This window comes from Plecotus auritus, assembly GCF_963455305.1.
Source record: "Plecotus auritus genome assembly, chromosome: 7".
Lineage (NCBI taxonomy): Eukaryota > Metazoa > Chordata > Mammalia > Chiroptera > Vespertilionidae > Plecotus > Plecotus auritus.
This window is the reverse complement of record NC_137774.1, coordinates 66,230,795-66,253,955: the sequence shown is the minus strand read 5'-3', so window position 1 is coordinate 66,253,955 and position 23,161 is coordinate 66,230,795. Positions and strand designations below refer to the sequence as shown.

General features: G+C 55.1%; 2 protein-coding genes across 5 annotated transcripts; one reads left to right on the top strand and one right to left on the bottom strand.

Moving 5' to 3' along the window:
• Positions 1 to 76: 76 nt before the first annotated feature.
• On the top strand, positions 77 to 3,328 carry HSD3B7 (hydroxy-delta-5-steroid dehydrogenase, 3 beta- and steroid delta-isomerase 7; the record flags this gene model as incomplete). 4 transcript variants are annotated; one of them, XM_080682097.1, is made up of 7 exons in its annotated part: positions 77 to 265; positions 612 to 783; positions 987 to 1,142; positions 1,433 to 1,541; positions 1,621 to 1,720; positions 1,852 to 2,014; positions 2,321 to 3,326. In XM_080682097.1, 7 exons carry the CDS (start codon positions 77 to 79, stop codon positions 2,734 to 2,736), a joined length of 1,305 nt encoding a protein of 434 aa, XP_080538223.1. In that variant the 3' UTR covers positions 2,737 to 3,326. The 4 variants fall into 4 exon arrangements, with proteins under 4 accessions (XP_080538223.1, XP_080538224.1, XP_080538225.1 ...); XM_080682100.1 differs by having other exon boundaries at positions 256 to 543; positions 615 to 783; positions 2,321 to 3,328; XM_080682098.1 differs by lacking the exon at positions 987 to 1,142 and having other exon boundaries at positions 2,321 to 3,327.
• Positions 3,329 to 4,621: 1,293 nt separating this feature from the next.
• STX1B (syntaxin 1B) lies at positions 4,622 to 22,573 on the bottom strand. The gene is made up of 10 exons (XM_080682101.1): positions 22,036 to 22,573; positions 13,150 to 13,224; positions 12,850 to 12,949; positions 12,696 to 12,770; positions 10,232 to 10,305; positions 9,778 to 9,886; positions 9,521 to 9,594; positions 7,296 to 7,433; positions 7,084 to 7,194; positions 4,622 to 6,821 (listed from the first exon to the last, which is right to left on the bottom strand). The coding sequence occupies exons 1-10, from the start codon at positions 22,063 to 22,065 to the stop codon at positions 6,741 to 6,743; spliced, it is 867 nt and encodes a 288-aa protein (XP_080538227.1). The 5' UTR covers positions 22,066 to 22,573; the 3' UTR covers positions 4,622 to 6,740.
• Between the last annotated feature and the right edge of the window lie 588 nt (positions 22,574 to 23,161).

Here is a 23,161-nt window from a genome sequence, read left to right as displayed (position 1 = left end):
CCCCCAAGCCCCTCAGTGCCCATCCAGCAGGTTTTGGCTTTCCCGACCCCCTTCCCAAGTTCTTTGCTGGAACCAGATGCCAGTGGAGCGCAGTGGCCACCAGGGGGGGCCCTGTGGCAAGAGTAGGAGAGGAGGGGTGGAGGCTGTTCCTGGAATGGCCAGGAGGGAGGAGCAAGCGGAAGGGGACAACCATTTATCGCTGGCCGGAAACGAGAGAAGACCAGCTCTGGTGGCTAGTTTGGGCACCCTGGGACTGTGGCTGCAGGTAGGCAGAGCTGATGTCTGAGGTCCCCTTCCCTTAGCCCCAGCCCTGCCCACCTCCCTCTACCCTCCCTCCTTTCCTCCCTCCCCCACTGTTTTTATCCCAGAACCTCCCCTCCACCGCAAACACTGAGTCCTTTCTGCAAGCCCTCACCATATCTCAGGAACCAGTTAGCAGGGTCAGAGGGCAGGTAGCCTGGCTGCTGCACCCACTAGGAACAGTTGTGGCCCCTGGTCACTGCTCCAGTCCACTAGGCTAGAGGCCCCTTCAAGGAACAACAGGTGGGCTGCTGGTGCTAGGGCAGGTAGCACACCGCAGGCAACTCAGGTGAACCAGGGTCTCTCCCTAGCAGGACATGGCAGACTCTGCACAGGCCCAGAAGCTGGTATACCTGGTCACAGGTGGCTGTGGCTTCCTGGGGGAGCATGTGGTCCGAATGCTGCTGCAGCAGGAACCCCGGCTCCGTGAGCTGCGGATCTTTGACCTGCACCTGGGTCCCTGGCTGGAGGAGCTGAAGACAGGTGATCATGGAGGGGAGCTGGCGGGGAGGGTGTGGACTCCCTTCACTGGTGGAAAGGGTGATGCCTGTTTGTGTTCTCCAGTGCACAGGAATGGGGTGAGTGAGTCACACTGGAAACATGAGGCTCCCAGGAGTGTAGGCTGAACCAAACAGCTGACGTGGGCCCAACTCTGACATTGCCTCTGGCTGCCTCACCCCTACCAGGGCCAGTGCAGGTGACTGCCATCCAGGGGGATGTGACCCAGGCCCACGAGGTGGCAGCGGCTATGGCTGGAGCCCATGTGGTCATCCACACAGCTGGGCTGGTGGACGTGTTTGGGAGGGCCAGTCCTGAGACCATTCATGCGGTCAACGTGCAGGGTGAGATATTCCCCCACAGTTCTAATAATGCACTTACTACTGGCCCATGGCCTGATCTTGACTGTGTGTCCCTCCCCCTGCTCTGACCTTGACCTCTGTGATTCTCCTGCGTCAATCAATCCTGTGTGCACTCCTGTCCCTGTAATAGAAGGCCAGCCCTCGCCAACCTGTGTGGTTTTCCCTGGACCTGGGGGAGTAAGCCTTATGCCTTCATCCAGATTTGGGATGGAAAGGGAAAAGATACAGAAAGGGAGGAAGGTTCAGTTTGGACACACACCCCGCCTCCCCAGGCACGAAGAATGTGATTGAGGCTTGTGTGCAGACTGGAACACAGTTCCTGGTCTACACGAGCAGCATGGAAGTTGTGGGGCCCAACATCAAAGGCCACCCCTTCTACAGGTGAGCTGGGGTTCCCCCCCCCAATACTTTAAGAGCCCATCTCCCCTCAGCATTAAGAGTCTTCTCTCTCCCCCACTAGGGGCAATGAGGACACCCCATATGAAGCAGTACACAGACATCCCTATCCTTGCAGCAAGGCCCTAGCTGAGCAGCTGGTCCTGGAAGCCAATGGAAGGAAGGTGAGATGAGGAGATGCAGAGCCACACCAGCTGGGCTTGTGTCCTGCCCTGGCACCTCCCTTCTATTCCCAGCTGGAAGAGGGCAGGCCACTGGCTCCTAGGTCTTAGCAGTGCCTACCTTTTGTTGCCAGGTCCGTGGGGGGCTGCCCTTGGTGACATGTGCTCTGCGTCCCACCGGCATCTATGGTGAAGGCCACCAGATCATGAGGGACATCTATCACCAGGGTCTGCGCCTGGGAGGCCGGCTCTTCCGGGCCATCCCAGACTCTGTGGAGCACGGACGGGTCTATGTAGGTGAGGCCCGGGCTAGGCAGGGGGGAGGCTAAGAACCTGCATGGTTCTGGAAGGGGTGCAGTGTGTACCATGCATAGAAAAGAACGGCCTGTACATGGGCTAGGGCAGACCGGAGGTGGGCCACAGGGAAACAGCATCCTTGCAAGTTGGGAAAGCAGACAAAAAAGTCATAGGCTGAGGGAGAGGAGAGGGGCAGCATCTACATGGGCCCAAAGAGGAGGTGGCTTGTATGTGGGCCTGAGAGAGCAGCAGCTACATGATCACAGGGACACTCAGGGGCATGTCCACCCCACTTCCCTCTGGCAGGCAACGTGGCCTGGATGCATGTGCTGGTGGCCCGGGAGCTACAGCAGCGAGTGGCATTAATGGGTGGCCAGGTGTACTTCTGCTATGATAAATCACCCTATAAGAGCTACGAGGACTTCAACATGGAGTTCCTGGGCCCCTGTGGACTACGGCTGGTGGGCACCCGCCCGCTGTTGCCCTACTGGCTACTGATGCTTCTGGCTGCCCTCAATGCCCTGCTGCAGTGGCTACTGCGGCCGCTTCTGCTCTATGCGCCCCTGCTCAACCCATACACCTTGGCTATGGCCAACACCACCTTCACCGTCAGCACTAACAAGGCTCAACGCCATTTTGGCTACGAGCCCCTATTCTCATGGGAAGAGAGCCGGACCCGCACCATTCGCTGGATGCAAACCATGGACAGTTCGGCCCAATGACAGTGGAGCTGGGCCTGGAGCCCAGCGTAGCACATCCATCCAGGCCCCGATAGAGGGGGAGGCTGCACTCTAGAGCTGGAGGGTCTGGAGCCAGATCGGCTGTCCTGGAGCCCTCATGTTAAACCATGAGCACCGAGTCCGCGTCCCGCTGCCTCTCAGTTCTAGGGCAGGATGTCTTCGCTCTCACCCAGGCCTGCTGTCTGGTTAGTGGGGTTCTGATTTCCCTGATGTTCTTACTGCCATCCCATTGGCTTTTCAAGCAGGAAGTGGGGACAAGTTCCACAGGCCTCCTGCTGGCTTTCTGCCGCCCCAGCAGGACCCTCAGGCCTGGGCTCAGAATGAAGAGGCTTTCTGGCTCCTCCTACCACCTTTGTCCCTCGGGGAGGGTCACATCCCCATTATTTTAAAACATTTATCACCTTAAGGTTTTATCTTTTAATTCTCCTTAGTGAAAGCTGAGGAAATCTGTATTTTCACTTCTTCCCACCCCTGTGCCCAAATGTAGTTCCTGCCATATTGTGAGGTCTCTGCCTGAGGGTGCCCTAGAAACTCTGTACCTGCCCATGCCCTGGATTAAAACTCCTTTATCTACATCTGTGTCCAGTGCCTGCCCAGCTCCCTGGCCTGCCTCCCCCGTGTGGCCCCTCCCCGCGGCGCCCGTCCCATGTGGGGACAGAAGGAAGTGAGCACGCAGCACGCCCGCTGTTGGATTGGTTGCTATTTCTCCCGTTCCACGGGGCCCAACCCGGCCCAGGGTGGGGGTAGGGGGCTCTGGGGACAGGACATGCAGGGCTGGGGAGAGAGGACAGAATTTTCCTGTGTTTTATCCATTTGCAACTTGGTCACCAATAGAGAGAAATGGGTCTCTGAGGGCTAACAGGAGAGGGTGGCCTGGCTCTGGGCCCCCAGCCAGGCCCCAAGAGTCCTGTCCCCTCTGGAGAGGCGAGGGAAAGAGCTCTAGAAACCAAAGGAGAAACAGAGGGGGCAGGGGCTCATGTCAGCAAACACAGCTACATCACGTGACACGCCAGCGACACGGAAACACACGCCAACGCACACGGCTGCACAGCGGGCAGGGGGCAGGTGGAGGGTGGAAGGGAGCCGGGGGCCACCATCTTTTCCTTTGCGGGGCGGGCTGGGGGGCAGGGTGAATGCATAGAACACATCATGTACACACGCTCAAGGCGTGGCATGAGCGTGCATCGACCCACAGGCACATGGGATGGACACGCGCAGTGTGCTTTGTGAGAGGCAGAGCTAGGGTTAAAGGGGAAAGGGAAAGGGAAGCAGTGAGCCCTGGCCAGGCCCGGGACCACCCCCGGGGCACACATGGTTGTAGGTGTGGGAGGGTGGGCAGCACACACTCCTCCAAAACCATGTAAAAGACACCACCCCAGACAACACTCCAGAACACATGGGACACAGCAGCCAACAAGCAAACACATCATATGAGGTTGGGACTTGGGGAAGCTGGGGCACAGCAGACCTCGGGATCCTCTGATCTGACGCTGAGATGGGCAGCTATGGGCCTAATACCACTCAAGGAGGCAGCTGCATGGCTCCAGCCTTCTGGTGGTCCCAAGGCTGTGCAAATTCAGGAAACACCTGGGCGGAAAGGGTGTCCTGGCTGGGCAACCGGAAGGAAAAAGGGAGGGGTGGGGGAAGTGCTGGGGTCTTCTCTGACGTCCCCAAAGAAGTGAGAAGGGAGCAGGAGGGCTGCCGGCAGACACAGGGCCACTTCCTGTCCTGCAGAAGGGCATTCTGGGAATGCAGTCAGGGCCCCTCTTCAGGACAGCACACCTTGGGGTTTATGCGTATTGGCCACACACAAGTAGAGCCCAAACAGCCAGGCGGGGAAGAGCTGGCGTGGGGCTGGGGAGGGTATTGTGTCCCACGTCACATCTGCTTTCTCTCTCTCTCTCTCTCTCTCTCTCTCACACACACACACACACACACACACACACACACACACACTTCACATAAAGTGGAACCCTGGGAAATCATCTGCACACAACCCTGAGTCCTTTACCCAGTGCACATGGATGCCCACCCCTAGGGCAGGGCACATTCCTGTACTTGTGTGTTCAATCCTGTACATGTGGGTCCATGTTCCTCAGCCACGGAGTGCAGGAGGCTTCTAACATTATCCTTTGCTCATGTACCTCCCATCAGCCACCAAACACACGAACCCACCTGTGCATATGCTACCTACATAAGGGAGGAGCTAGCCCTTTCCTCACCATCAGAAACCCAGGCCTGTGCCCACCCTGGTTGGGGAGCAGTGATTGCAGACATTTTGGCAAATGTGTCCAGGGGTGGATCCTGGGACTTAGTCCATCCTGAGTGGCTGCTGCCACACTGGCCACTCCAGTGCGCCTGCAACAAACAGCTCCCCAGACCAAGGTCCCTGAGACAGAGCCAAGAGCATCAAGTGGGGCGAGGGAGACAAATACTCTTGAGGTAAGTGTGCGGAAGGCAGGAATGCTCTCATCCCTAGCTGTCTGGTGTCGCCCTCCACATTGGCCTCATCAGTGACATTCTCACACTAGCCCTTCCAGGAGGCATTCATGTGCACATGGGGGCAGGCCTGTATGGGCCCCATGCCCAGGTAGCATGCACGTGTGCTCCAGTGTGCTGCTGTGTGCCTGGGTGTGGTCACCTACACGAGGCCTCCTGAGCCTTGGCATGAGTGAGCACACAGTGTCCCAGCCCTTATGGGTGCAGGCCTGTCCTCTGGCAGGGACACAGAGGAAGAGAAGCGTCTGGGCTGTGTGTCAGGGGCTCTGACACCTGATAGGGCAGGACGCGCCAGTTGCACAATGTTGATATTGCAGTGTGTGGCCATTACCAGATAGTGGCAGCAGCTCTGGGGAGAGAGGGAGGGGCAAATCAATCTGCATAGACAAACCTGGATGGGGCATGAGACCTTAAAGAGAAACGTGTGCATATAGTCAACGGGACAGAAACACTGTGGAGAAAGCCTCTGTGCAGTGCACACACATGCTCACACGGACCATCCACACAGCGTCAAAATACAGCTTCCTGTGCCCACCCGAATGTGCCCAGTGCACACTATGGATGGCTCTGTCTGAGGAGACCTACCAGCACTCGGGCAGATCCTGAGACACACACGTGTTTCTCACATCACCTGCTGGGGAAATGTACGCGTATATACAAGCCAAGCCAAGTTATTTATACGTGTATGCTTCCACTTACGTTGGCTCAACTCCAAGGCTCACCACACACACACACACACACACACACACACACACACACACGCTCCCCCAGGACCCATGCCTGGGGTGACTAAACCAGGAAGATATGCTCCACATCTCTCTCCGTGGGGTGCCTGCTATGGCCTGTGAACTTGGGCCTACCTGGATCCTCTGGGAATGAGCATCTGTACACTTACACAACCTGCCCCATTTATAGCATATGTAGGGGAGGGGTGTCAGTGGAAGAAGTGCTATTGTATTAGATTCAAACACTCAAACTCAAAATTCCATGTACACAGATTATGTGCCCACAGATCTGTGGACACACACACCTATTCACAGAAGACAGAGCAGGGCTTGGTGGGCTGCTGTGTGATCCCGGCCACAGTCTACACAACAACCGAGCGAAGGCGAAAGCTAAGACAACACACAGACCAGTGGGGGCAAGAAGGGTGATGTGGTGCTTCTACACACATCTGTGAACGTGCACACACACACGCTGGGGTGTCCACTCATCTCGAGCACGTGCCGGCGGCATGCATGTTGGTGTGCATGTGTAATCACGCCTGCTGCTATTTATGTGGGAGGGGGAGGGTCCATGGTGCAGTGAGGTCCAGGGACTCCAGGGCCTGATGACGGGAGGTGGCGGGGGGGGGGGCGGGTAAGGGAAGGGCTGCCTGGGTCTGTCTTGGGGGTGAGCCTGGAGCAGGGGATGGAGTGAAAGGGGTAGTGGGGGTATTGCTCCCGATGTGGTGGGGGAAGAGTCTGGGGGAGATAGGGGTGGTGGGCCTACAAGCCCAGCGTCCCCCCAATGGATGACGCCAAAACCACCCCCAGCACCACACAGCAAATGATGATCATGATTTTCTTCTGCAGGCAGAAAAGGCAATGGGACAGGAGGAGGAGAGATGGGCGGTTTAAGAGAAAGAGAAACAGACATAAAGATGGGGGGAGGGTGTGAGGTAAAAGAAGAGGGGAGAGAAAACAGAAAACGAAGAGGTCAGAGCCAGAGATAAGGCCTTTCAGGGAATTTCATCACTTGCCTCAGCCCTGGCCAGAGCCCCGCCCTGCCCCGCCCCCCAGCTCCAGCCCACCTGCCCCACAGGCCCTCTCCCGCCCCGGCCCGGCTCACCCTCCGGGCCTTGCTCTGGTATCTCACGGCTTTCTTCGTGTCAGACACAGCTCGCTCCACATAGTCCACGGAATGTTCCACGTTGTATTCAATTCGGTCAATCATCTCGCCCTGCAGAGGGGATGTGCACGGGGAGGCGTGGGCTGGGCTGGAAGAGGAAACTGGGGGGCTGGGGCGGCTTCCAGATGGTGTGGCGAGGGCAGAGGCAGTACCTGGCTTTCCACGAGCATGGCCATGTCCACAAACATGTCGTGCAGCTCGCGGATGCTGGTTTCCAGTTTGATGATCTCGTTGTGCCTCGTCTCGATCTCATTCAGCGCCTGCTTCGTCATCTGGGAGTCCATTTTGATCTAGGGCGATGTGGGGGAGGGGGCTGCTGAAGACCACCCTTCACTCCCATAAGAGCTCAGAGCCTGCAGCCAGAGCACCTGGGTCCAACCCTAGCTGCAACCCTGGGCAGATAACCTCTCTGGGCCTCAGTTTCCCCACCTAGAAAACATGGATAATAATAGTGCCCACCTCATGGTCACTGTGAAGATTAAATGAGTTAATATGTGTACATTGATCAGAATAGTGCCTGGCATACAGGAAACACCAAAGACAAATTTGTTAAATTACAAGAAATAACACTTGTCCCCAGCCCTCCACCTTAGCCCAGGGCTGCCTCTATCACATACACCACAGAAGCCCTGGGAAGGGAGACAGAGGTCCAAGGCCCCACCAGTATTCGGGCCCCTGTCTGGTCAAAGGAAGATAGAGAAATGGAAGAAGACACAGCAGAGAGAAAGGGGCGGGGGTGGGGGGAGAGAGAGAATAGCAAGCAGAGAAGGAGGCCCAGATGAGAAGGCAGGGTGCCCACAAGTCCCCTGGAGAACATGACATGAGATGGGGGAGAAATAAAGGAGTGCACTGAAACCTCAAGAGTTGATGGAAGAGAGACTCCAAACCAGAATGAGATACACCTCCTCCCCACAGATGCCTGGCCTGAGCCAAGCCGCTCACTTCTCAGAGCATTCACTGTTTAGACCACATCAAGCCACTCTTCTGCTCTAAAACCTGCCAGGGCTCCCCCTATCCATAAGGTACACACCTTTATCTTTTTTTTAAAATATATTTTTATTGATTTCAGAGAGGAAGGGAGAGGGAGAGAAACATCAATGATGAGAATCATTGATCGGCTGCCTCCTGCACACCTCCTACTGGGGATCAAGCCCGAAACCGGGGCATATGCCCTTGACCAAATCGAACCCAGGACCCTTCAGTCTGCAGGCGGATGTTCTATCCACTGAGCCAAACCCGCTAGGGTCACACCTTTATCTTAGCAGTCAAGGCGCAGGCTCCTTTTCTACCCTCATCTCCTGCTATCCAACAGGAGCCAAAATCATCCAATGGCTGTTTGGCAAGTGGTCCACTCTCCCTGTCTTTGTCCAGTCTGTTCCTTTGTCTATAGTGTCCTTTGCCTATCTCCCCATCCACACGCTCCTTGTCTCTTAAGGCTCAGCTCAATGCCACTTCCTAAGAAGCCTTCCCTGACTGTGGGAGTCAACTACCATAGTGCCTGTCTGCGTCTTGCACAGCCCTCAAGCAAGGTACCAACCACCCTGCATGGGTTGGTTAACTGGCAGGGATCAGCTCTGCCTTCTTAGAACCACTCACCAGCTTCCCTCCGTCCTCAAACAGCCTAGCAGAGCTGTCTGGAGAGCTCCAGGCTAGTTGCCCATAATCAATTTGCTCAAAGCTAATTTAACAAAGGCCAATTATCTAAGGAACAATATGCTTGAAAGTCCCTGAACATACTTTAACCTGGTCTAGAAACCTTAAGTAGAGCCATTCCACCACCAGAAGCATAAATAGATAGAACTGGCAGGCCAGGGTAAAACTTAAAAGAGAAAGAAGAACTGCAGCTGGGGGAAACCCATCTATTCACATACAAGATGACAAGGCAGGACAGTGTGCAAAACTAAAACAGGGTTTTAAAAAATTTTTCAAAAGGTAGGCAAATTAGTCATTGGGTGAAATAGCCTGCGTCAGTAGGGCGTTCCGTATCTTAGTACCGAAGAGTCCAGATCTGCACCTCCACTGTGGATTCCAACTGGCTCTGCCCCCAGCTGTGTGACCTCAGCGAGTTACTTAACCTCTTTGGGCACCATTTCCTCACCCATGAAATGTGGCTCCCTCAGAGGGTTGTGGTGAGGGTTAAATGAGGTTAGTAGGTAAATGTGAATATGTAAAGTGCTTAAAACAGTGCCTGGCACACCACTGTTCGCCATTTTTATGGGGGTGCCTTCCTGTTCTGCTCCCATGGAATTTCCCAGTTCCAGTTCCAGGCCTTCCGATGCCAGTTATTGCAGGTGGACTTAGGACCTTCAGTTTAACCTAAGTTTGGGGAGGAGAGGCAACTGCTTTCCAAAACAGACCAACCCCCGCCCCCGCTCACATCATCAGTGAAGATGGCCAACTTCCCGCTCTCCAGCATGTCTTCCAGTTCTTCGTTGGTTGTGGTCCTTCCGGCTGTGGGGAGGAAGGACTCCAGGCTCAGGTTTGGTCCAGCCTGCGTTGAGGTGGTGGGATGGGGCAGGGACCCGGGACACCACCCTTCCATGGGGCTCTAGGCCAGGCGCCCCTCCACCGAGAGGAAGGGCCTGGAAGGAGGCTTGGGCAGGCCTGGGGAGTCTGGAGGGGAGGCACACGCACTGATCTCCAGCTGCCGCTGGATCCTGTCCTTGCAGCGGTCCCGGTACTTGGACTGGGTCGCGTTATATTCGGTCATTACTTCCACGAACTTCCGGGAGAGTGTAGAATGCTGGGGTGGGGGTACACACATCAGGAGGCAAGGAGCAGAGACCAAGGGGAGCCGTTAGTGCACACGTGGAGAGGAGGGGTGATCACGCCCTACCCCAATCCCTCACAAGAGCACAGTCCCCTTCCGCTTGTCTCCCCATCTTCCGCCCAAACCAGCGGTGGCCCGGGCCAGGGCATTAGGATGTGACCCGTACCCGTACCCGCCCCCGCTGTAACCCAGCCCATCGGTCCCTCCCTCCGCTGTAACCCCGCCTGTCGGCCACGCCCCCACGGTAGCCCCGCCCCCACCAGCATGACCCCTCCCCGGCTCCATCCAGGACACGCCCCCGCCTGGCCCGCCTCCCACCTGAGTCTTGCGGATGCGCAGGTCCGCGGAGGAACGGTTCAGCCCCTCCTCCTGCTCGATGCTTTGCTCGATCGCTGCGGGAGAGAGGATGCAGTGACGGGCTGCAGACCCGGGGCGTGTGGGGCGGGGGTCCGGGACGGAGGAAAGGCCGACACCCCGAGGCAGGCCCCAGGCCTGTGAAGAGATGTCACACCCGTGGCGAAGGCAGACAGTAAAGGTTCCATGGTGAGGGGCAGGAGGCCGAAAAGTAAAGGGACAGACGTTTGAGGGGGTCAGGAAGGCAGGTGGGAGGGAGGTTGAGGGCCGATGAGTAACCAGACCGAAGGGCACTATTTGTTCCGTCGTCGTTGGCTTGGGTCTTGGTAAGTCCCATAGCTGTAACCACGGCCCATTCCCACGAGGGAGTGGGGCCCAGGCCACTGTGAACGGCCCTGTGTGCAGGGAACTCCGCTCGCCATTCTCAGGAAGGGCCCGGAGCCCACCCTGGGGTTTTTCCATGGAAGGCGAGCACTTCCAGGTGAGTCAGAGGCCACCATTTCCTTGGCAAATTCTATGTGAGTGGATGGACGTTCCATAGAGAAAATAGCGTTCCCCCTGCCCTACAAGGTAGCCCTGTCCCGGAATTCCCACTTCTAAAGGATTCTGGAAAAGCACACAGATTAACTGGGGTTTCTGCTTCCGGATCATGCACTCCTGACACTTATTCAGATTTTCTAAAACAGAGCTTGTAGTAAGATGTCCTGTGCTCGGAGATGCAGCGGGGATGAGTCACCACCAGGCCCTCTCAGACCTGGAAGGGCCTCCAGCCCGTTCCTGTTCTGCTGGCAGCAGGGACCTATGGGGCTGGATGGCATCCCGACTCCCTGCCAGCAATGGGGGGCAGTGACCGAGGGGCAACTTTGGCCTAGCTGCTGCACGGAAGGCACAAACACACCCCAGGGATGTCAGAATCTCTGGTCCAGACTCGGATCCTATTGTCAGACTTGGGACTGGAGCCTAGCCCTGGGCAAAGGGGTCCTTTACTTTACAGTCTCACTGACTTCTTACAAAAATCCTGGGAGGTCAGTGATATCAATCCACTTTCAGACTAGAAACTGAGGCTGGAATGGGTAAAACAACTCAAAGTCACACGCAAAACCTGAGCTCGTGCCACCACACAGCTGGAGGAAGATGGAGAAGAGGATCTCCTCTTTCTGGGGTCTGGAAGGTCGCTTCTAGAAGCTTCTACCACTGTTCCTAGTCTCTTGATCTTTTCCTGGTCCCCTAAACCATGGAGCCCTCTTCATGGTCCAATAGAGAGACTAGTAAGGTCAGAGCTTGATGGGCCCAAGGAAATCACTGAACCCAGGGATTTCTAAGCTGGGTTCCATGGAACCCTGATTTTGAGAAGGAACTTGACCAGAGTGTTCCAGCCCCAGTTCAGCCAGAACAGCCTGACTTTTATGTGCTGTATATATTGGGGTTCTTTATAAGATTTTATTTGGAAAGAAAGGATTTTGCTACCAAAAAAAAAAAAAAGCCAGCTTTGAAATTGCTTCCATTTTTCTTGCTGAGGGTAGGGTACTTGTCCAAATGAGTGAGGATGTAAGTGGGGCTCCCTCTGCCTGGAGTTGTACTTCATGTGCTCCCAGTTTAGGTCATTTTCCTTTCCAGCACACGCTCCTGAGTGCAAACGGTTTGTTTTTACAGATCAGCACTAGCTAACGCATGGCCTCCTGTCGAGCCCAGGAGGGCATCAAGTCTCTGTCCTCATCTCCCCGGACCAAGGTCACAGCACGCAGGCCCAGGCATCTGGCATGGTTCCTTTTCCCCAAAGCCCAGCAATGTGGCTCGGATGGAGTAGGTGCTTGGCAAATGTTTCCTGCCGCTGACTTACCATGAGCATACAAGGTAGCATCAGGGTAACACTGCCATTCCCCTGGCACGGGCAGACAAGGAGGTTCCCAACCCACAATGCCTTGAGGGAAGGTGATTATTACCAGCACCCAAGTCCTTAAATTAGAGTGAATACGTGAGCATTTGGCAAGTCCCTCCTGAAAGCCTGCCAGCCCCTGATGTCAGCCACACAGTCCAATCTGTCCTGAGCCGAGGGTACCAATTCAGAAGCATTTGCTGAATCCACCTACTGGGTGCTTAGGACTATGCCTGGCACCTGTTCTGGGGAAATGAGGCCTTAGTGAAACTAAAGCCATTTGGGAGGTTATATTTTTCTGATGGACTTTCATGCTGATGGAATCAGCAGAGCTCATATACAAACTGGACAGCCCGCCCCCTCTCCCTTATTTCCCTGTCGTGTTTCTATCTTCAAAGAATCTGGAGCAAGGAGGGAAACTGGGGCTGTGTGCTTTCTACTGTATGAGAAGCTGGGTCCTAGAAGTGTGTAGACATTCCTGAGAGAAAGGCCTGACTGATTGCTGGAAGGCAGAGTTCTTTTTCTCCTTTGTCGGGGGATTGCAATCCTCACCTTTCAATTTGGACCGAACCTTGTTGGCCGTCTTCTTGATGTCTGCAGTGAGGTCCTCCAGCTCCTGTTTGGTCTCTGAGGAGGGGGCCAGGGTGAGTGAGAAGTCTGGGTGGACCCCAGCCCCAGCCCCCGGCCACTCCGCAGCAGCACTCACTCTCATCCGGGTTGGGGGCGGCCAGGATGGCGCTGTGCTGTTTTTTCACTTGCTCCACATCCTCTGACAGCTTCTCAATGCAGCCCCGGATCTCTTCCACCTGGGGCGGCAAATTGGCGATGCTCAGCCAAGTCTTCAGGCCAGACAGGGCATCCACAGGGCTCACTCAGGGTTCAGGGAAATGGGCCAGATCCAGAGGGACTGGTAAAAGGCCCAGGGGTGTAGGACTAGAGAGTGGGGAGGGGGGCGTTGTTGGCTGGGGGCCAGGTTCTGGGTCTGGGGTATTGGAGACTCAGTTACCTGTTCAAAGAACTCATCCATGAAGTGATCCCGATCCACATGGACCACCTCCTCCTCATCATCACTGTCTTTCGCCTGTGAGACAAAGGTGGAGACCATGAGCAGCCCCGCCCTGGTCCTCCCACTGCCAGCTCTAGGCTCAGAGCAGGAGTCTTGGGAGGGGCTGTAGGCAGGGTGCAGGGCCAGCCCCCAGGCAGTCAGGATGAACACTGGCTATGGGGTGGAACAGCAAACCCGAGGCCAGGTAGCTGACGGAGAATTAGCAAAAGGCGCCTCTCAGGGGTGGATGTGGCCCTGGGAATACAGTCACCCTGGAGGCAGGTGGTCACAGGACACCTGCTATTAGCCAACCAGGACAGAAGTATTTCAATATTGTAACAACCAGCTAAATGTCAGCCTTGCAGGAATTGGCTCTGGGCGCTGAGAAGGGGTCTGGAATGGAGTGCCAGGAGCCTGACCCCTCCACCATCCCTCAACCACTGGGGCCAGGCCTCACTTTGCTCCCCTCTTCTTCCCATCCTGCATCCCCCCTCTCCCAGCCACATCCCCTATACAAGGTCAGTTCACTGCCAGCAAGCAGTCAGGCCTGGTGAGGGCTGGAGGAGACACAGCAGCACCCCCCTCCCTTCTGTGTCTTCCTCCTTCTGCCCACCCGCACCCCCTCAGCTTGTTCTGCCCCCGCTGCCCCTCTGACTCCCCGACTCTTCTTGGTGTATTCACTTGCTTTCATCCAGCCTCTTCCAACTTCACACCCACCTACTCTCACTTGCTTGGATTTCCTAGTTGCAACCTACAGCTGCTCAGCCCTCCACCCCCAGGGCTCAGAGACACAAAGGGATTTACACACCCACACCTCCACCAAGAGCCAGTGACACACACAAGGCACAGACAGACCCACTGACACCCACACGGAGACACACTAACATGCTGACGTTCACCCACACGCAGACCCACAGCAGAGCTGCATGCTGCTACGTGTGGACACCATGGGTCACCCACACCCCGGGGCATTCGGGAGGCCCTCCGAGCCTGGTCTGCACACTCGTTCAGAGCTGGGAAAAGGGAGAGGGGCAGGGAGGCTCACTGGTGCTACACTCCTGACTCAAGATTCTCTGCATGGGGCAGAAGTCTGAGGACAAAAGCTGAGCCCTCCAAGCTTAATTACATCTGGAGCCCTCATCAGCCCCACTGGAAACGTAAAGAGTCCCAGGAGGAACCTAACCACTACTCAGAATCTAAGTACCAGAGCCTGAATTAAATCAAGGCAGGATCCAAAGAGCATCTGCCTGGCGCAGGGCCGGGTGGGATCTAAAGAGAAGAGCTCACATGGAACCTCAACAGGGTCCAAGCAGATCGCAGACAGGACCTGGCAGAACCAGGCGGCTCAGACCGAACCAGACTCGGCACAGACAGATGCCAGACAGTGCAGATCGAACCTAGACAGCCAGATGGGACCTAGATACAATCTAGACAGCCCTGTGAACACGGGATCCGCAGAGCCCCGATAGCACAGGAAAGAACCGCAAGCCCAGAGAAGACCCAGCCGGACTCGAGAAGCCACCCGGCCTCCTGCCCACCCTGCCTAGAAACTCCAGGAATTCTCCCGCAGACGGGCCCCACACCAAGTCAGGAAGTGTGTAGCACTTACATTTAATTTCCAGAGAATCCCAAAATCTACCAGGAAAGGGAGGCTCCTCCATCTCTGCCCACAGCTGCCTCAGAAGAAGGGTGGCACCAGGTAGGTAGGGCTTGGGACTCTGATGGGGCTTCTCAAGCCCCCACCTGACCCGGGACCACCCCCTTAGACCTTGGCCCTTAGAGACTTGGGGATCCTTGGCTCATCTCTGAAGCCCCACCAGCCTCCCATGATGCTCTGTTCTCAAAAAGCCAGCTGCCCCATGAGGACTCCTTCCCCTGGCACCAAAAGCCAGGCCTCTGCCCCTTCTCTGCCTTCAAGCACTCCACTTAGCTCAGCTGCCCTCAGGTCGTGAGGCCTCACCTTCCTGTTCTCTCTTTCCCTTCCACATGCTGACTTAGACTTCCTGAAGTCTAATTTCTGTCTCTCCTATTGTTCCCAGAGCCAGTTCCTTAGCTTCTGCCCTGAGGCATGCTACCTGCCTATTTCCCTGTCCTTGAGACAGGAAAAAAGACAGAGGACCCAAGTATGACCTATTTGGTGTAATAATTACAGAGAGCTGAGCGCTAACAATCCGCTACAGTTCACAAACAATCCTCTACAGTTCACAAACACTTCTGCATCTATAATCCCCTTTGATCCTCACCACTGTAGCCCTGCTGAGAAAGGAAGAGCAAATACCATTGTCCCCATTTCACAGATGAGGGAACAGGAGGTCAGAGGGGATAAAGGAAAGTGGTGCCCAGGCTGAAAGGAGTGGGGAAACGGTAGGCATCTAAGACAGGCCTCCCCCAAACCCCTCCACAGCTGGAGACTCCTGCAGCCCCGCACCCCGTCAGCCACCTCCTTCATGCACCTCTGCCCCCAGCTATCTCCCTCTCAAGGTCCAATCTGGGGGAGGCTCTGTGCCCTGAAGTCCTGGCAAAATGTTATCATTTAATAGCACCGTTGCACAGACCTTACCATCTTGTTATCTCATTTAATCTTCATTAAAACTCTATGAGGACCATTGACCAACGTTATAATCATGGCAAACATTTACATAGCATGTTATGGATACCATTCTATGCACTCTGCATATTTTTATCCATTTGATTATTTTTTTAAAAATGTGTTTTATTGATTTTAGAGAGAGAGGGATAGAGAGAGAGAAATATCGATGTGAGATAGAAACATCAAGTGGCTATATATGCACCCTGACTGGGGAGCTAACCTGCAGCCTAGGTAGGTGCCCTGACCAGGAATCAAACCTGCAACCTTTCAGTGCATGGGGCGACGCTCCACCAACCGAGCTACACTGGCCAGGGCTCTCCATCTAATTCTTACACATACCCCCTGAGATAGATATTATAGCTTCCTTTTGTAGATGGGGAAACTGAGACATAGAGAGGCTAAGGAATTTGCCCAAGTCAGTAGCTAGAAGGCCACGTGACTTCTCCTTTCTGAGCCTCAGTCTCTGCATTTGCTGGGTGACAATAATGTCTACCCCAAATGGTGGGCAGGAGGGCAATGAAACCAGGCAGGGAAAAATGCCCCACGCTGCCAGAGAGAAAATGAATGCTAAGTGGGGGCAGGCTATTACCCTTCCCCTCCCATGTTATAGATGACGAAACAGGCTCAGAGAAGTTGCCCACCTGTCTAAGGCTTCCCAGCAAATAAGGCCAGAGGTGGGGCCTGACCTGCCCGGTGCTAAATCTCAGGCTCTTTCCCCTCCATTCTTCCCTTCCTACCTGGCCTCAGAGAGTCCGTTCTGCTGTGTCCTCACTCCTGAACTCCCGTGGCCAGGACAGAAAAGCATAAGAGGTGCCTGGCGGCAGGAAGAGCTCCCACAAGGAAGCCAGGCCTTCTCACCTCCACTCAACTCACTGTGTGATCCTAGGAGAATCCCAGCCCCTCTCTGGGCCCCGGTTCAGCTGTGAAATGGGTGGGCTGGCATATGGGCTCCGCCCTTCCTGCTCTGGGTGTACGTGTTTAATAATGAGCACGGCCTCCATTTCTGGAAGTTGGCCAGCCTAAAAGAGAGAGGCTGTGGGCAAATGAGACTACCTTGGAAAAGAGGATCAAATGTGACTGATCCTCTTTATTGGACAATTCAAGCCTCTGTTTCCTCATGAGCAAAATGAAGGTAAGAATTATATGCATCTAGCCCTGGCTGGTGTGGCTCAGTTGGTTGGAGCATTGTCCCGTGCACCTAAAGGTCACTGGTTTGATTCCCAGTCAGGGCACATACCCAGGTTGTGGGTTTGATTCCCAGTCAGGATCCATGTGGGAGGCAACCAATTGATGTTTCTCTCTCTTTCTCCCCCTCTAAAATCAATTTTTAAAAATCATGTCCTTGCCCTAGCTGGTGTTGCTCAGTCGTTTGAGTGTCAGCCCCTGAACTGAAGGGTCTTGGATTTGATTCCTGGTCAAGGGCATATACCTGGGTTGTGGTCTCAGTCCAACGTGCAGGAGGCAGCCAATCAATGATTCCCTCTCATCATTGATGTTTCTATCTCTCTCTTCAATCAATTGAACTAAAATTTTAATAAAAGAAAAAAGAATTAGCCCTGGCCAATGTGGCTCAGTTGACCTACAAACCAGGAGGTCACGGTTCAATTCCCAGTTGGGCATATGCCTGAGTTGCGGCTCAATCCCTAGTGGGGGGCGTGCAGGAGACAGCCAATCCATTATTCTCAACATTGATATTTCTCTCTCTTTCTCTCCCTTTCCCTTCCTCTATGAAATCAATAAAAATATATTTTTTAAAAAAGAATTATATACATCTAACACAACACATATGTACTGATTACCAGGCGCTGGGCCCTGTTATAAGTGCTTTGAATTTCTTGTTTAATCCTTACAGCCACTCCATGAAGTAGGTACTATCCATATTCCCATTTGACAGATGAGGAAACTGAGGCATGGGAGATTAAGTAACTTGCCCAAGATTATACAGCTGATGGGTGCTGATAGGGCCATGCCTAGATTTGAAGCCAGACACTTTGCTCTTTACGGCTCGACAACCCCTCAAGCGCTTGAGGATGGAAGGAGAGAGCAGAGATCCTGGGCACCTTGGGAGCTGCCTCGGGAATAGGGGTAATCAGATCAGATCCAAGCCTCTAGCTGCAGTCCTCCTATTGGACACCAAGGGCCCTTGTGTGGGTGTCAGTAGCAGGAGACAACAGACAGATGGGAAGATGGAAGGAGAGGGACAATGTGAGCCAGCAAGTCACTGACCAAAGCGACCAATACTGAGAGGGTGACTAAAACAGAGGTGGAAAGAGACTGGAATCGGGTGACAGAAAAGTCACAGAGTGTGTGTGTGTGAATACACATGGGCCCATGTACACACACGTGTGCTCACACGCACTCCTCAGGGGTGCAAGTATCGCTTGATCTAGAGGCAGCAGCGTGTCTCCCCTGTATCCCCCCTTCTGCTCATCTGTGCCCCCGACCTGGGCCTCTCCTCCTACCAGCATCTAGGCTAGCCCTCCCACCCCACCTCTCTCCTCTGCCTTCCCTGCCTTCCCACTTACTCCCTTTCGCATCCTCCCTCTGCCCGCTGAGTCCCTCATTCATCTACCCAGGATGTACTAGTATGACCTGGGCTGAGTTCTCTTCCAGGTGCCTGAGAACAGTGGTGAACAAGACGGGAAGGAGCTGACATTCCAGTGGAGGGAGACAGACAATGAAAAACGATCAGGACAATGTCAGGTTGTGCTAAGAGCAGGAGAGGGATAAACCAGGAGACGTGACGGAGAGACATGAGCCAGGGGCGGCTTTACTCAGGATGGCCAGGGAGGGCCTTTCTGGGGGTTGACCCTTGAGCCAAGTCCTGAAGGAGTCAACTGTGCCACAACCTGGGGAACAGAACTCACGGCAGAGGGAGGCGTGTTCCAGGCAGAGGGGAGAGCATTTAAAACAGAGGGACCAGTACTCTGGTCCCAGGGAACAACAAGTGCAAAGGTCCTCAAAAGCAGGGGCAGCTTGCTGTTTGAAGAGCAGAAACACGCCGAGTGCAGCTGGCTGGCCCGGCCATCACCCAGGTTCTCTTGGTCTCTGTCACTCTGTACACACTGGGCTACTCTCCTTGTTCTTCCAGGTCTGCCATTCTAAAGCGCCTGCTGTGCCTGTCCACACCTGCGTGCTGCACATAGGACTCGGCCCGGCCCTCGGGGCACAGGACTTCTCCTATAACAGCCCCCATTCCCACAAGGCCTCAGAGTCAAGCCCCCTCAGCGCAGGCCTCACCTTCCTCCATTTCCCAGTCTCCCTGTTTCCTCTGTCTCCGGCCTTCCCATGCCACAGCCCACAATGTGTCTCCTAGTGCTCTCTCTCTCTCCCACCAACCTTCTTCTCTGTCTCCCTTGCTCTCCCTCCTCTCCTCTTGAGCCCCATCCCTGTCCCCAGTTTTTGGATCTTGGGACACCAATCCAGCTGATTAACCCCGAGTGCAGCCTCCATTCCAGCCAAGCACCTCCTAGCTCCCAACCAAAGGGGTTTGGTACACTGGAGACAGAAAATCCTGGTTTGACCCTGGCTCTGCCATTAACAGCTGTGTGACCTTGAGCAAGTCAGGTTACCTGTGTGGCCCTCAATTTACTCTAAAATAAATTAGGGTCACATCCTGCCCATCTCAAGGGTTCAAGAGAAATAAGCAAGTCAGCTGTGGAATAACAAACATTCACAGAGTACTGCTAGGCACCAGGCCTTCTTCTGGGTACTTTTTGCACAGTAACTAATTTCAACCCTTAGGATAACCCTGCAAATTGTCAATTACTCTGATTTCACACATGAAAAAAATGACTATCAGAGAGGTTAAGCAACTTACCCAAGGTCACACAGGAAGTAGCAAAGCCAGGATTTGAACCCAAACAGTCTGACTCCCAAATCTGTGCCCTCAACTGCTAAGTGATAAACATATCTGACAACCCCTTGGGGACTCTAAAGTACTGTTGGAAAGACAATCACCTGCTGGGCTGACATCCCCTCCCTCCACTGCCCCCATCCCTCTCAGCCACTTAGAGGGCCCTTTCCCAGGCCTCCCACGCCCTGCTCAGTTTCTCCTGCTTCCCAGCCTCCTTGCTCTTAACTCTGGCAGGGAGACCCTCAGCACTCCTTGCATCTGGCAGCTTCTTTCCTCTCCACCCACCCCCTCCCAAATCTCCAGTTTCCCAGAGCTATGACTAACACCAGAGCCATCAGCAGGCACCCAGCCCTCCACCCCTCCATACCACTTCCCACCTCTTCCACCTCGCTGCCCCCAGTAGCCCAAGCAGACAGATTCCTTAACCCCGAACCCACTCAGATGAAGACTCCCATCCCCTGCCTCTTCCTCCATCCCTTTTCCCCCCCTCCCCCTCTCTCTAATTCCACCCTCACCCTAATCCACTTTCCATTTCTCTGGATCTTGGAGTCACGGAGAGTCTTGGCAGCAGGGGCTCTGGGTTCAAATCCGAACTCCTCACTTGCTAGTTGTGTGACCTTGGACAAGTTAGTTAACCACTCTGGGCTTTAGTTTCCTCAGCTATAAAATGAGGGAGTCTCTCAGTCTGCCTTCCTGTCCAGGAGGCAGGTGAGGGTCTAAAATATTATGGATGGCAACCTGCTTTGGATGAAAACGACTTCCTGAGAGAAGGGTGGTTTAGAGCCCCGATGGAGCCAGCCTGCCTGGCCGCCTTTTATTAGCTACATGACTTCGGTTAAGTTACTTAACCTCTCTGGGCCTCAGTTTCCTTATCTTTAAAACGGGCTAGCACTAGTTCCAGCCTCCTAGAGTTGCTGTGACAATCAAAATGCGTTAATCTGTATAAAAAACTTAGAACGGTGTCTGGTACATAAGTGTTGGTTATTTTTTATTACTATTATTTTCCTGATGCCTATTTGGTAAGTTTAATAAAGAAATAAACCTTCACAACTCCCTCCCCTGATCACCAATTCCTGCTTCCTTCCCACTTGCCAACCCATCTCTCCCCAGAGACAGCAATCACTGGCCTCGGAGCCCCTTCCTCTCATCTTAGGAACCTGGTTTCCCACCCCCAAATCCAGGGGGGCTCTCCAAAGAGTTTTTACCCCCTCTGCCCCGCCCCCCCACACACACACCTCATGTTGAGACTCTGTTTCAAAGGCCAAAAAAGCAGAGACACATGTCAACTTGGCAAACAGGAAACCCACATTCCAGTCTGATCCTCCCATTCACTTGCTTGGTGACCTTGGGCAAGTCCCTGCCCATCTCTGAACCCGTTTCCCTGACCTGTCAAATGGAGTAAACTACTGGGGCTAGTGCTTTATTAATGTAACACCACAAGACCCGAGCCCACAGCAGGTTGTCAGCTCTGCCCCCTGGAGCCCCAGGTCATTTCTCCAAATCCCCAGCATCCTCCCCACCAAAGACACCATTCTCATCAAGCTCCCACTCCCCAGCCCCTCCAAACGGCAGCCTTCACTGCAGACACCAGCCCCCCAAGCACAACTCCCTGCCGGGCCAACTCCCGGAGTCTGGCCTCTTCAGGCCTGTAGACCGGGGCCCACGGCAGACCGGGACCCACGGGTCCTGCCCAGCTGTTCAGGGGCAGTTCCCCCCACAGAGCACAGTCCATGTCAGACAACCCAATTCCATGGCCCTGTGCCTGGAACCTCCTCCCCTTCTCCTCTGCAACCCCACCTCCAACCTCTGGGGTCACCCATCTCAAGCCCTGGCCCTCTGGCTATCTCCTGAGGCAGCCCCTTCCCTCCTGTGTCTGAGGTGCCCCTTTCCCATGAAGAGCAACACACACGTGCGCACACACACACTCACACTCGCACTTCATTCACTGCCAGGTGTTGGCATCTCAGTCCCAACCTGTGTCCTTCCCCAGAGCCTCCCCCATGTCCGGTCCTGCTGGGCTCAGCCTGGCCCACTAACAGCCCATCCTTCTAATCCCGAAAATCTGCTGCTGGGGCTGACAGCACCCTCCAATTCCTTCCTGACACTCACTCTTTCCCACCCCCAGATTAGACCCAGGGCCCTCCTGGGATGTGGGGTGTCCAAGGCCCTTGAGACCTCTCCTGCCCCTTGTGTCTTACCGGCTTCCAACACCTTCCAGCCACTGTCCCCAAAATGCAGGTTCATTGGAGAACATCAGGTGCCTCCAGAAATTGTGGTGCCCCTGCCACCAACCGCCAGTCTCATAATTTGCCCCCACAACCCAGCACCTGCCCCACTCCACCCCCACGCGCTCCCCAAATATTGGGGTCCCTCCCCCCATTTTCCCCACCCCCAAGCTCACACTCCGCAGCTCCTGAGTCCGATCCTTCATCCTGCGACGGCTCCTCCTCCTCCTCCTCCTCCTCCTCGTCCTCCTGCCTCGGCTGCTGCACCTACCTTCAGGCTGGGTGCTGGAGACAGGGGTCTGGGGGTACTGGGGGAAGCAGCAGAGCCGCTGGGGGAGGCGCCGCAGGCGGGGGCGGGACCGGGGGCGGGGGGCGGAGGGCCGAGCTGGGGCAAGGGCCTGGATCGGCTCGGCTCTGCCGGGGCTGCGGTGGCGATGCGGCTGCGGCACAGGCTTGGATGGAGGGATGCGGGAGCCGAGGCGCGGGGGAGGGGGGTGGAGGGAGGTGAGGAGCAAGGGAGGGAGGGGGGAACCGGGAGGGGGCGGGAAGCAGGGGGCATGCGCAGCACCCGGGTCTGGGGGCGCCTGGGGGTTGTAGTCCGGGGGAGGGGGACCCAGGAAGAGGAGAACTGGAGAGTCCTAGAGGAGGGGTGGGGAAGAGCAGAGCTGGAGAAGCCGGAGAGATGCGGAGAGGACAGAGGAGGTGCAGCGAGGCTGGAGATACTGGGGGCGGGGAAGGGGGGCGGGAGTGGAACAGCAGCAAGCAGGGGTAAGAGAATGAATATCCTGGGGAGAGGTGCTGTGAATCCCTGACAGCAGGCGCTATGGATAGATTTTATGTTTTGGGTCTGGGAGTATCGGTGTGAGCCTGTGCACGACCACCTCTGTGTGTGTGTGTGTGTGTGTGTGTGCGCGCGCGCGCGCGGGGCCCTGCAGGAGACTCTCTGGACACTAGAAATAGCAAGACTGACCCTCTAGGTGGCTTTTGTGATGTGAGAAATCAGCCAAGCCCAGCTGAGAAGGACAAGGGGCATTATTTTTTTGCACAGCCTTTCCCACTCGAAGTGTGAGTCCCTGGGCAGCAGGGAGTCTCAGAGCTCTGCTTGTCTACCTCCAGGGACAGGATGCTCACTACCTAACCAGACCTCGTGGCCTATCTTTAAGATAGATCTGCCTTTTAAAATGGAAATTCACTCACACTGGGAGGGGAATTCTGGTACCCCTGACCATCCAGGTACCTGCATCCCTCTCCATGATGCCCACCTCTCCTCTCCTTATCTCCATGTCTCAGCGTGACCTCACC

What these genes read in the sequence shown, in the direction of transcription:
- STX1B (XM_080682101.1), bottom strand. Translation starts at nt 22,065, where the DNA reads ATGAAGGATCGGACTCAGGAGCTGCGGAGT. An exon ending in GGTTCGGTCCAAATTGAAAG is followed by an intron (nt 10,306 to 12,695) that starts GTGAGGATTGCA and finishes TCTCTCCCGCAG; the next exon opens with CGATCGAGCAAAGCATCGAG. An exon ending in CCAGCGGCAGCTGGAGATCA is followed by an intron (nt 9,595 to 9,777) that starts GTGCGTGTGCCT and finishes TCCTCCCCACAG; the next exon opens with CCGGAAGGACCACAACCAAC.